The 13,894-nt window shown below is 41.4% G+C and overlaps 1 protein-coding gene across 2 annotated transcripts in view; it reads right to left on the bottom strand.

Moving 5' to 3' along the window:
* Positions 1-13,894, bottom strand: part of vwa8 (von Willebrand factor A domain containing 8) — a 67,726-nt gene that overhangs the window by 26,641 nt on the left and 27,191 nt on the right. For both annotated transcript variants that reach the window (XM_031561231.1, XM_031561235.2), the window contains exons 18-29: positions 13,483-13,580; positions 13,268-13,374; positions 11,527-11,598; positions 10,359-10,435; positions 8,947-9,022; positions 8,066-8,201; positions 7,806-7,916; positions 7,506-7,711; positions 4,847-4,998; positions 2,836-2,944; positions 2,474-2,612; positions 893-1,077 (exon numbers count right to left, since the gene is read on the bottom strand). In XM_031561231.1, the coding sequence (XP_031417091.1) occupies positions 893-1,077; positions 2,474-2,612; positions 2,836-2,944; positions 4,847-4,998; positions 7,506-7,711; positions 7,806-7,916; positions 8,066-8,201; positions 8,947-9,022; positions 10,359-10,435; positions 11,527-11,598; positions 13,268-13,374; positions 13,483-13,580 (1,468 nt within the window). The remainder of the gene's footprint in view (positions 1-892; positions 1,078-2,473; positions 2,613-2,835; positions 2,945-4,846; positions 4,999-7,505; positions 7,712-7,805; positions 7,917-8,065; positions 8,202-8,946; positions 9,023-10,358; positions 10,436-11,526; positions 11,599-13,267; positions 13,375-13,482; positions 13,581-13,894) is intronic.

Raw genomic sequence — 13,894 nt, 5'->3', positions numbered from 1 at the left:
ATGTTAGCTGACTAACAGCTAACTAGCTAGCAAGCTGTTTTTTTTCTTCTTTTGATTAGGCTGACTAGACGCTACGCGGTTCTAGATAAGCAATGTGTTGGTTCGACCTCTTGAACCAATTTTTTCTGTCTGAGAGCCAGTTATTTTGGAGTCGAAATGCCAGAGTGATTAGGCATCGGTCCTCAAACGGCCTTGGTGGAAAATCAGTTTCCTGCTATTGTGAATCAGCAACTGCCGCCAAATTGCTGTCCATGGAGGAGAGGACGATGCTTTGGAAGCTAAAGGAAACTGCTGCCCCAGTGTAGAGGAGACTAAGAGGAAAAGATGGGGGCACAATCCCAAAATTGCAGTTAAAACATTCCCTGTGACAAAGTTTGTATTATCACTAAAGGAGGCAAAGGAATAGCTTAGCATGAAGACACAGGAGAGGAAGAGGGAGGGAGAGAAGCTATCACTAACTGAAGTAACAGATAGAAGCTATCACTAACTGAAGTACAGCTCCTGTACATGGTTCACCATGATCAAGTTTGCAGACAATACCACGTCAGTAAGCCTAATCAGAGAGGACAAGACGACCTACAGGGATGAGGTCTAGCACCTGGCCGCAGGGTGTGCAGACAACAACCAGGACCTTAACATCCAGAAGACAAAGGAGATCATTGTGGACTTCAGACAGACTAGGAGCCACACACACCCCCCCATCTACATCAACATTTACCACAAATGTGAGTAAACTGAAGTATTTGTTGTTTATAATTTAGTCATATATTCATTGCTTAACCTTCCCCACACTTTATATGAATACAATAAATATGCATATGGTAATAAACAAACATATGATTTGTGTCGATGTGTATGTGCCTGGTTCTAGTGGAGTATAAATCAGCCTCACCTGTTCTTCATGGAGGATCACCTGGCCATCGAGGGGTTCCCCAAGAGGTGCTACGGTGATCAAAGGCTGCCGAGCACTCAGCGTTCTTGGGAAGAGCTCATAGAGCTCCACACAGTGCAACGTATTTGCCTTTTCTTTCATGGCATAGATGGACACTGGATTACATGTGGCCACGAAGATGACATCTGAAACAGTAAACTTGCTAATATTATTGATATTTTATGTCTGCAATATTAATATGAACTATATGATCTATGAAAGGAGAAAGTCTGATGAGAGGTTGCTTGGTGCTTCATCATAGAGGCTTCTTTCTTTTGCAAACATAAAATCAAGAGTGATGAGGCTATTGTCAAATGATTCTCCTGCCATGAATGTCTGGAGAAGAAACTGGAAAAGGTTTGGTCATTTCACGGGTGTTGCCAATATCCAAACCCAGCAAGCTATTGTGTGTGAGACAATGCAAGGCAAGCATCTAAAGGCACCTAAGAGCAACGCAGACGCTGGACTCCTTTAAAGCTGGACTAAAAACATTTTTATTCAGGAAGGCATTTCTGGCCTTGTGTTAAATCGCATGTTAAAATGTTAAAAAGTTTTCTATTATGCTTATGTTAATTCATTTTTATTTTATTGTATTATTATAGTTAGTTTTTGATATGTTGGCACTCTGAGATTCTTTTGAATGAAGAGTGCATTACAAATAAAATAAATAATTATTATTATTATCACTGATGACCAAGCACCTATTAGGCCTGTGTCTTAATGACTCTGCATCACAAACAATATTAATTAAAGCAAATAAGTCATTTAAAAAAAATGTATGGGTTCCAAATGTATTGGAAGCTTTACGGTGTATCAAAAGTGTTGTAGTTAGGTATCTAAATGGCCTGATATGGGAAACACAGAGTCGTCAAAAGTGTACTATTTAGGTATCTAAATGGCCTGATATGGGTGAACACAGAGGAGTCAAAAGGGTTCTAGTTAGGTATCTAAATGGCCTGATATGGGGAACACACAGGAGTCAAAAGGGTTCTAGTTAGGTATCTAAATGGCCTGATATGGGGAACACAGAGGAGTCAAACGTGTTCTAGTTAGGTATCTAAATGGCCTGATATGGGGACCACAGAGGAGTCAAAAGGGTTCTAGTTAGGTATCTAAATGGCCTGATATGGGGAACAGAGAGGAGTCAAAAGGGTTCTAGTTAGGTATCTAAATGGCCTGATATGGGAAACACAGAGTAGTCAAAAGTGTTCTAGTTAGGTATCTAAATGGCCTGATATGGGGAACACAGAGGAGTCGTGTGATCTAGTTAGGTATCTAAATGGCCTGATATGGGAAACACAGGAGTCAAAAGGGTTCTAGTTAGGTATCTAAATGGCCTGATATGGGGAACACAGAGGAGTCAAAAGGGTTCTAGTTAGGTATCTAAATGGCCTGATATGGGGAACACAGAGGAGTCAAAAGGGTTCTAGTTAGGTATCTAAATGGCCTGATATGGGGAACACAGGAGTCGTGTGCTGGATGTCCAAGGTCACATCCAAACTACAGAGGTGGCGCTGGAGATTCATTCTGCTGGAGACATACCCTTAGCAGTGGTGACATCACAGATGATGTTGACCTCATTCATAGGGATCTGCCAGTGGGCGTGCTCTTCAGTGAAGCTCACCGCTCTGGACTCGTGCCTCTCAATGTCATAAGGCTGGACACGCAGGAAGACTGGGCCCTATGGCACAAAGAAAATGGATTACTGTTATTCAAGACATAGAAAAGGGTTTACCAAGACCGTATTGAGGCTATAACAATGCTGTGGAAGTTATTTTTACTGTAATATATATTTGATTACTGTTATTCAAGACATAGAAAAGGGTTTACCAAGACCGTATTGAAGCTATAACAATGCGGTGGAAGTTATTTTTACTGTAATATATATTTTAAAAAGCTGATACCTTGATGTCTATTTTATGCGATTCAGTGGGGCACAAGAGTTTGCGCCGTGCATTTCCACTTTGATTTATGGTCCAGTATCCAGACATCTGGCACGCAGGGAGTGGCAACCTATGGGAAAGGGTGCATCATTAGTTACCAGAACATCTAGGTCACAGCTGATTTTACTGGTATGCTTCTCAAAAGGATGACCAGAAACCAAATTTCTCATTTCTTTCTGATGACTTATTCTTTTAGAGTATAATGTATCTAATTGGCATACTGTACCATGCCTTTTGAACTGAGGAGATGCTGGAAATAAAGTTGCCTCCTTAAGTTGCTTTCCCTTAAGAAACAGTAACAGTAACCCATTTATACTGCTCAGGACTATAATTCTACGTGTGAACAGATATGCCAGCTATATGTCTGTTCTCACTGTGTATGTCTTGAATATCAGCACGTGTGATTTGAACCTTGTGTGAGCAGGGATTGAGAGCGGTTCTTGTGTGAGCAGGGTTTGAGAGCGGTTCTTGTGTGAGCAGGGTTTGAGAGCGGTTCTTGTGTGAGCAGGGTTTGAGAGCGGTTCTTGTGTGAGCAGGGTTTGAGAGCGGTTCTTGTGTGAGCAGGGTTTGAGAGCGGTTCTTGTGTGAGCAGGGTTTGACAGCGGTTCTTGTGTGAGCAGGGTTTGAGAGCGGTTCTTGTGTGAGCAGGGTTTGAGAGCGGTTCTTGTGTGAGCAGGGTTTGAGAGCGGTTCTTGTGTGAGCAGGGTTTGAGAGCGGTTCTTGTGTGAGCAGGGTTTGACAGCGGTTCTTGTGTGAGCAGGGTTTGAGAGCGGTTCTTGTGTGAGCAGGGTTTGAGAGCGGTTCTTCAGCCTCACTACTTACTTGTCCAGAAGTACTGGTTACCAGTCACTGGACCACGGGGTCTTAGATTACCAGTGTATTTGCCTCATTATTTCATGGCAATAGTTTATTCGTCAATTAAATTATTTATGATTGACAATGAAATTATAACAATTTAACACCGGTTCGAATTTTGTGACTAATTGCAAATCAATGGAATGATGGAAGCACACACAAAAAGTCTTAAACTTTCAAATGATCAAACTTTTATTTAGGTAGGGTAAAGCCTGCAGTGACTGTACATAGCTAAAAGCTGCATGGATACATTTGCTTGGTAACGAGAAGTGTTAAATGAATTATAGGATTTTGGCCATAGTTTGGATTGTGACTCAAGAAAAGACTCAATGAGAGATAGAGATAGTTCTACAAATAAAGGAGGAAATTGTGAACATTATGTGTTATGGATGAAAAAAATGACTAAGAGGAATAAAATTAAAAAAATCTTGGAATAATGGGCTTCATGGTATAATGGGCAATTCAATTTGCATTTATAAAAGCGCAGTTTTTTACAATGGCAATCTCTAATGAAATTCGAAATGAGTCCAATATTAATATCTGAGCAGATACTGATCTACTGGGTCAGATCGGTGCCTCACTAGGTTACAATGCAGAACATAGTCAAATATACTGTAGGTGATTAAAATGACCACAAAAACCCCCCAAATATTTTCCTTTATTTAAAGGAGATATTGGCACAGTATGGAGGTATAAAAGTAAACATGTTTAAAATGTAGGAATTCATTTACTTGTATATGTCAGGACACCCACTTAAAAGGTGGTGTGATTTCAGTTAGATCCCCTGTGCACGCAAAAGGTTTTCTACAGTGTATGTGTTGTACATTACCATTAGGACTTCACAAATAATACTGCACGTCGCCAGAAGTCACATAGTTTATGGTAATGCTATCTTTGCAGGGCCATGTTTTAACTCAATATCGAAGATTGAAATTTATTTTCTCTGTTGTGTGCCTTATAAAGATATACTCTGCTGAAAATTGTATGTTTTAAGTTTCAGAGCTCTTTTTGAAAGCTAGTATGTTGTTTTGTAATAATGACTTAACTGAAATAACTGATCTTCTATGTAAGCAAGGCCTGTGGTATGGGTATAACAGAAAGTGGCAGGTTATCTTACTCCTTAGCAAGGTGCACACTGCTGATCTTGGCCCCGATAGGGATGCCATGCTTGTGCAGGGCTGTAATCAGCACTTCACGTGCATCCTTGTTGTAGGAGTCGAAGTCAAAAACGTTTCGTACCACATTGGCAAGTCCCTCATCTGGAAATTTCTGTAAAAGACAAAAAGAGTACAGAATAAGAAACACAACATATCTTATTTAGAGTCAATTTTGTCTTGAATCTGGATTCCAATCTTCACACCATCATCTTACAAATATGATAATAGCATTGACATAAACCTTAAAGGCTTTTCCTGCAAATGAACTTGAAGAAAAATGAAAAATACGGCTTGAAATGAACCTAAATTAGGTACATTATTTAGGTATTTTTAGTCGAAGAACCAGGACAGTTTTCAACATCCACCCCTTAAGTAGTTGTTTTAGAGAAAGACTAGTTATGAGTTTAGATTTTGCGGCAGAAGATATGGTGAAGATATGGGTGAAAGTCCACTGTACAGATGGCTACACATTGCGGACATGTAAGTAAATATATTGCTCGGCGTATTGCTCTGAGGTTCGCTGTATTGCTATAATGTTAGCTAGTTTGCCCCGCTTCGTACAGAACTTGCAAACGTGACGCTTTTCTCTTAATTGTTCCATTTTTTTATATCTGGATGCACAATACAATTTGAGTGAGGTGAGCTCAGTGTCAGTATGCATGTAGGCTATATAGAGCCTTTCTAACAGGAGCAGAAGGTAGATTATGTCAACAAAATTGGCTGAAAGGGAGTAGGAGGCCTATTGTTTAATCCTAATTTACGCTAGATAATACGTGGCCTACTATGAGCTCTGCCAAATTAAACTTTATTATGCATCCAGATATCAAAATTAGAAAAATGAAGACAAAAGCGCTGCATTTGGATGTATTGTGTGAACCGGGGCAAACTAGCTAACATTATAACAGCTACTGCAATATAATAAATGTTACATGTCCGCAATGTGTAGCTATCTATGTGATATACTGTGCTTTAAAAACAATTAAGTTTTCAGACCTTTCAATTTTTCCACATTTTATGTTCCAGACTAACCTTAAAATGGATTCGATAATTTTGTTTCTCACCTATCTACGCAAAATACTCCACAATGACAAAGCTTAAACATGTTTTTGGAGTGTTTCATTCATTTATCAAAAGTAAGACTGAAATATCTTATTTCCATTAGTATTCAGACCCTTTCCTTAGTACATGGTTAAAGCACCTTTGGCAGCAGTGACGCCCTCAAGTCTTCTTGCGAATGATCCTACAAGCTAATTGGCACATCTTTCCTTTGGAGGTTTCTCCCATTGTTCTTGGCAGAATTGTTTAAATAACCCTGAATATGTACAGTATATCCCAACATTCATGTTCGGTGAACAAAACAAATCATGTACACGTACAATGGCAAAGGTAAAACGTTGTATGCTTAGCCAGGTAGTGAGTATGCTAGGATAGCTAAATGCCCAATTATCAAAGTTAGCAGTCCTAAGGGGAAAAGGGTTTCCGATGTTTAGGAAGCTTATTTGTTTTGTTCTGATCAGTATAGGTCCGAGCAGCGAAGCCAACCACTTGACAAGGTGAATTCGGGAGTGTCGGTTAAGGATACTACGTGGTGTTGGGGATTAACCCCACATCATGATATGTTGGCGGTCCCAAATTCGATTACGAACATAGGCTCGGACTTCTGAAAGACTGTTGCCAGGTCACCCAAATTGCTGCGTCTGTGAGATTTGTTATCTAATGGCAGCGTAAGAATTTTCTCCAATATCGGCAACTGCCCAAGTTGTTGCTCCTTTTCAACTTGACTCCAAACCCTGGGATGACCAGGGACTTCAAAGTCTGTATCATCTTGAAGTCGACTGTGTGCAGTCAATGTGTCTCAAGTGATTGCAATGTAGGTACACCTGTCTCTGGAATGTCCAGCTACTGGTGAATCAGTATCCTAGGCCAAAACCACAAAAGAATAATTCAAGTAACTCTGGAAGAAGTGCAAAACAGCTCAACGTTGTAATCGCTGCCAAAATTGCTGCAATCAATTATTTTGTGTTTTATATTTTTAACCCATTTAGATGAGTAGATTGTATAAATCTGTTTTCACTTTAACATGAACAAAAGCCAAATGAAATCGATCATGATTCAGTATTGTAAAGCAATAAATAGTGAACACCTCCAAGGGAGGTAAATACTGTACATTGTACAGGCACTGTAGTCACTGCATCTCTCTTCTTTGGTATGAAAATACCACCTGCCCAAAGCCATACCCTCGGAATGGATCCTTTCCTCTATATACTACCACTACAAGCTTCTAGATCTATATGTGTCACTTCTATGTGTAAGTGTGAAGGCTCAGGACACATCACCTGCCATCCCTTACCCACCTCCCTGCAGATAGAGCACATTGACCTGCCCTCCCAGAAAGCTGGGTGTCCACCCAAACATGAAACGCTCACAGTCAACACCAAGACACCCCCAAAAACATAAGGCCAAAGAGTCAACACCAAGACACCCCCAAAAACATAAGGCCAATGAGTCAACACCAAGACACCCCCCAAAAACATAAGTGACCCTAAGCCATTGAGACACTTACAAACCCAGTTCTATAAATCATTCAAAAAGATTGTGGCTTAGTATCCTTGAACGTACCTGAAGGTGTTTGACAATATTGACCACTTCCCTGGTTGAGTAAGGGTACGTGATGGTGCCCTTGTCTGCCATGGCTCGCAGCTCTCCAAAAGCAGCCACTAGCTTCTGCAGAATGGCTTCTGGGACATCCGGCCCGTATTGTCTTAGCATTGCAAGCTCTGCTTCTGGCTTGGGATTGTCAACAGAATGACAACTGAAGATATCGCCTTAAAAACAAACATTTCTGAATTATAACAACGTTCACCACAAAGTATTATACAAAGAATTTCCTTCTTGCTAATACTGACAGCGAAGTCTTACCAAGTGCACCAAAGAAGTCATTCCCCAAAAATGGAAAACCAGGCCGGTTGGCCAAAACAATCATCCTGAAGTTTGGATGCATAACAATGACATTGGACATTTCAGACGCTTCTACAAGATGGGGAAAAAAATAAAACTTTTTAACATGACTTAAATTTCATGACATTTCATACAGCATGTTTATTTCATTCATTATCGAGGAGATAAATTACATAGATAGCTACTATAATTAGAAACATCTACATGGGAGCTGCACCTACCTGACACAATCCTCCTTCCATCTGCCAGGATCATCTCCCCGTCCTCTACCAGGGTCTTCAGGATGCACGTCACGTTGGTGGGGGCTTTGTCTGCTTCATCGATGACCAAGATGTGTCCCATTTTCACTGCTTTTACCTTCACACCCAAACACAAGGGAGAAATGAGAAACGAGCCAAGAACATCTCATGTTTGTAGGCTGTATAAACACCACAACATATGATTTCAAACACAAGGGAGAAATGAGAAACAAGCCAAGAATATCTCATGTTTGTAGGCTGTATAAACACCACAACATATGATTTCAAACACAAGGGAGAAATGAGAAACAAGCCAAGAATATCTCGTGTTTGTAGGCTGTATAAACATCACAACATATGATTTCAAATCAAGCCAATACTTTTGCTATTACTCATTTGAGTCTATCAAGACAATACAACTAGTTTGTGGTTTATCACGGTCCATCTATTCCAGTGCCAAAATACACTTTGTGTAACTTTGTTAAATTTCATTTAATTAAATTCATTAAAAAATTACCAAAAAAATCTATTAAATGAATCCAATATAGAGAACCTGCCATGAAGGCACTGAAATGGAAACCCTAAATGCTGCTGACATTCCCTGCAGAGGAGCACCTGACACAGGCAACCTCAACGTTTCAATTATGACCATTCCTCTTTCTTTCTCTCCGAAGACCATACAAATCAAAAGCACCTGGGGCCCTAGGTTCTACTGCAATGCCATGCCATGCCACACCTGTGAGCTGAAGTTATTTAAGGATATGTGCCCTATTTCTGCTCTGCTCTGGTCTGGTCATGATTTGTGTGTGTGCACTTCCGTGTGTTTTTGTAAGAGAGCAATATACAACACTCATGATACTGACCAAAGGTGAGTCTTCATACACAATGATCCCATCTCGTACTGAGGGCTGCAGCGTTAACGTCTGCACTGTCGTGTCTCTATGAAAAAAAAAAGACAATTAAGAACAGCGTTTCTAAAGTATGTCTAAAAATGCTTCTTTCTAATTCTCAGAAGGGTTTCAAGTTACCACTGGCAATTCCACTCAGGCCTCACCAGAACCTAATTTAATATGGTGACCCAGTTCATTTTTATTTTGATCTGCAGTGTTTTTCACTTCCTTTCTGGTGGGGACAATCCCATGGGGGGTTCTTCAGACTTCTATTTGTGCTCCATAGCAGCTAACCAGGCCATGGGAACATGTGACTTTCAAACAACTTTCACTGGTCTGGGCCTACTTTTGAAGTGCTACAGGGGACCTCATACACACCATGTTAGTCTAAAAGAGGGCTTTGGCCTTTGGATTACATACAATACTATAACTGGGGTGTAGAAGTTGGAGTTCTAAGAATACCTTTATTAAATGATATTTACAACACTTAACAATTGCAATTGCAATTTTCTCAGAAAACATAAATGTGTTTTTGATTACTAGGCATCAATTACCTCTCTGTATATCATCTTAAATAAAGCACTGGTAGTGTCAGTCTCATTATTATATTTTCTTTGCATTCATAGATACACATAATATCCTTAATTTCATGATTGCTTATAAATCATTAAAGCAATACCATGCAATTTACCACTTTTTGAGGTAAGTTTTGGCATCAGGTGGGTCAGGTCAGACCACCACACAAAATCTTAAGAAAAGCTTGGTCACTATATCACCAACTATACACTGGTAACTACAGTATATCACCAACTATACACTGGTAACTATATCACCAAAAGAGTTTGCATCCTAGCAAGCTTTTATGAGTGCCTGGGGTGCTATTGATGGTGTGTGTGAGGTTTCCACAGGCCTGTTATGTAAGTGAGCTAATTCGTTTTGAGCTGAAGAGTAAAAACCCAATAGGAGTCTGGATCCAAAAAGTTTTTGGTGTCATTGTCCTCTATAAATAGAGTCTCCTCCCGAGGTAAACGCAGCCTCTTGCCCCAGAGACAGGTGTCCTCATTTCTCCACAGACAGAAATAATTCACATTATCCTTGGAAAGAGGGAGGCAAGGGTCCTTCTTTATCAATTTAAACTCATAAGATTTAATTTTGAATCATGTTGATATGTTGAACACCTTCTGCATCACATCATTCTAACCACTTGGAAAATAACAGCAGCTTATCAATTTTTCACCATCAGAGAAACTGAAAGTGTCTTTTTTTTATTTTATAGAACATCATTTCCAGAATTTGGTCATCAAAATTGATCATGGATGATGTTAAAGAAATTAAAAATCAAAACAAGTAGTCAATTGAATTGGTGTACTGGGGTCCTTTCTTACCTATGAAGTTGCAGGTATTCTCTTGGCCGATTCATCAGATGTAGAAAGCGGTCAACAACCTTATTCTTCCCCACACCCTAAAAAAACAAATTGGAGAGCTGTATTAAAACGAATGACTTAAAAAGGCACAGATGTTGTTTGTGTGACGGGATCAAAGGCATATTCTATCCTCAGTAGTGATCTCCCTGCATGAGGAACTTGCCTCTCAGCCTAAATGTGCCATGTGCCCTGTTTCAGAAGGAAGGCATATGAAGCCCACAACACTGGAGCTGGAGCCGCATCAGTGCACTCTGTCATATCTAAGCCAGTCTCACTCCCTCCCTCATTGACTCTCTCTCTCTCACACACTCACACACACACACACACACACACACACACACACACACACACACACACACACACACACCTCTCTCTCTTTCTCTCTCTCTCTCTCTCACACACACACACACACACACACACACACACACACACACACACACACACACACACCTCTCTCTTTCTCTCTCTCTCTCTCTCTCTCTCTCACACACACACACACACACACACACACACACATTTACTGGTTATCCGCGGTTTCGAAGGCTTCGCTGTTGGTAGTACTACTCCCCGGCAAAGTAATGTTTGGGTCTGAAATCAGCGCCTCATTAACCCCCACTGCCTGACTCTATGCACCCTTCCAGCTGAACTGTATGGGAGCATGAATGTAAAAGTTTAAACACTGTGGCAAGCCAGTCCATCTTTCTGTTAAGTTTGTTTCAGAAAACCTGCCTCTTCTGGTGTTGAGTGGGCACCTTAGCGTTATGATCAGTCTGGGATAAATCCATTGGTGTATCAAACACCTATCTATGATCCCAACGCTCTGATCAGAACTTGCTCTACTACTTCGCACAACCTGTGTGGATTACTGTCGGGGAGTGCTGTGCAGGGAAGTTGTTACTGCAGGATTCAAGCAGTATATTTCAGAAGGGGGTATCCCAAAAGGTATCCTGCTTCTGTGGAATAAATATTAAATATGGTATCCAATGAGTTGAGTTTCTCCCGGAAACACACTCAGTCACTCAGGTAACCTGATGAGTCTTCTGCCTGAAACTTCTGAAGCAAGTCGAATCTGACAGCAACTGCTGTAGCCATGTGCCCTGGACATGCATGCCTGGTGCTCTGCACTCACCTGGTTCCCCACCAGCAGCAGATGTTCTCCCAGCAGGAAGTCCTTCAGCATGTCCTCCATCACCATCATGTGCTGTGGACAGAAGCATAGCATTGGAGGACACAACCACCATGTTGAGGTCAAATAGCCTCTTCACAGAAACTGAATACATCATGAAATCAAAAAATAACACATTTGACACAGAGAAAATTACCTACAATCCCACAAACCTACAAACAATTCTAAACAGCCAGAGTATGTATGAGCCAAGAGTATGTATGGGCCAAGTGGTATGACCCAAGTGGTATGACCCAAGTGGTATGGCCCAAGTGGTATGAGCCAAGTGGTATGGGCCAAGAGTATGTATGAGCCAAGAGTATGTCTGGCCCAAGAGTATGTATGGGCCAAGTGGTATGGGCCAAGTGGTATGGGCCAAGTGGTATGGGCCAAGTGGTATGACCCAAGTGGTATGGGCCAAGTGGTATGACCCAAGTGGTATGGGCCAAGTGGTATGGGCCAAGTGGTATGACCCAAGTGGTATGGGCCAAGTGGTATGGGCCAAGTGGTATGACCCAAGTGGTATGGGCCAAGTGGTATGGGCCAAGTGGGCCATGTATGAGCCAAGTGGTATGGGCCAAGAGTATGTATGGCCCAAGAGTATGTATGAGCCAAGTGGTATGGGCCAAGTGGTATGTCTGGGCCAAGTGGTATGTCTGGGCCAAGTGGTATGACCCAAGTGGTATGGGCCAAGTGGTATGGGCCAAGTGGTATGGCCCAAGAGTATGCATGGCCCAAGAGTATGTATGGGCCAAGTGGTATGGGCCAAGTGGTATGAGCCAAGTGGTATGGGCCAAGAGTATGTATGAGCCAAGAGTATGTCTGGCCCAAGAGTATGTATGAGCCAAGTGGTATGGGCCAAGTGGTATGGGCCAAGTGGTATGACCCAAGTGGTAGGGGCCAAGTGGTATGGGCCAAGTGGTATGGCCCAAGTGGGCCATGTATGAGCCAAGTGGTATGGGCCAAGAGTATGTATGGCCCAAGAGTATGTATGAGCCAAGTGGTATGTCTGGGCCAAGTGGTATGACCCAAGTGGTATGGGCCAAGTGGTATGGGCCAAGTGGTATGGCCCAAGAGTATGCATGGCCCAAGAGTATGTATGAGCCAAGTGGTATGGGCCAAGTGGTATGGGCATGTACAGGAAACAGTTGTGTCAAAATGAATGTGCGTTCATTTTTGTTCAGTCGGGCATACATGCTTGCCATCTCTCTATCCGGCACTGGAAAGACAAAAAGCAGGTCATATAGAAGTGGGTCATGGCAAAACTTTTTATATCTTCTTCCTCCTTATATATTCTCATTCCGTACAGGCTAGGTGGTCGAAAAAAAAAAAAGAAGAGAATATAGGTCATCCTTCCTTCTATGTTTTCCCCCAGTAATTTACACATCCTCTCCAACTACACGACCAATGTATCCTCACACTCTGCCAGTCATACATACCCTTCCTTGATTGCTCACAAACAACTCATGCACTCTACTGCCTGTTCATGGAATATGACTAGTGTCCATAAATGTAAAAGTGTAAAGAGCCTGGCCCATATTAGGTTTTGTTACAAGAGTAACAAAAATAAATACTAAAAAGCAATACTTCCTTTGGAAAAGAATCTTTTAACTAGAGAGATCACGGTTGCTTTTCCCACTGTAAGTCACACAAAACAAAAAGGAGAAGTGTGGCATTATACAGTACTTTGGTAATGCACAGATACCTGTTTGTTCTCATAGAAGAGCACATCCGGAACCTTCATCTTCTCATCAGCTTTGAAGACAGGAGCTGACACCTGCCCTATAGTTAGGATACCATTTTGAACTGTGCCTGAAGAAAAGAGGGTGAGGTCATTGAGGAAGTGCGTAAGTTAGTAGAAAAGAAAGAAAGACACAAGGTCTCAGAGCATGCTGATCTCTGCTGACTGAGGTCACTCACATGTGTAATTGTGTAATGTGGCTGACTGGGACAACTCCTGGATGGAACAATCGGCAAGGTACTTTTGCAAGGCAGTGCGACCCAAGCTGGGCAAAAATCTGAGAAACAAGAGCAACAGTTAAAAAGTATGTTAAAAACTCAAAACTCTTGCCAATACAAGGAGGATCTAATGATTTTCAAGAGCAGGAACCTATTTAAAAAACAATACATGTATTTGTGATTCAAATAAAACACAATAGTGACATTTAGGGGTTGGTATCACCAAGAACAATTTCATGGGGGGTTTCTGTAAGATCACAAATCTATAATACACTGCATTCGGCAGTTCACCGAGACATCTAGTGATGGTAACATCCTTTCAGTATAGCAGTTGGGTTGGCTGGAGACTACCATGTGGCCAAATATTACGCTA

This window comes from Clupea harengus, chromosome 2, assembly GCF_900700415.2.
Source record: "Clupea harengus chromosome 2, Ch_v2.0.2, whole genome shotgun sequence".
Taxonomy (NCBI): Eukaryota; Metazoa; Chordata; class Actinopteri; order Clupeiformes; family Clupeidae; genus Clupea; species Clupea harengus.
Note: the sequence above shows the minus strand (reverse complement) of the source record. Positions and strands in the feature narration are given on the sequence as shown.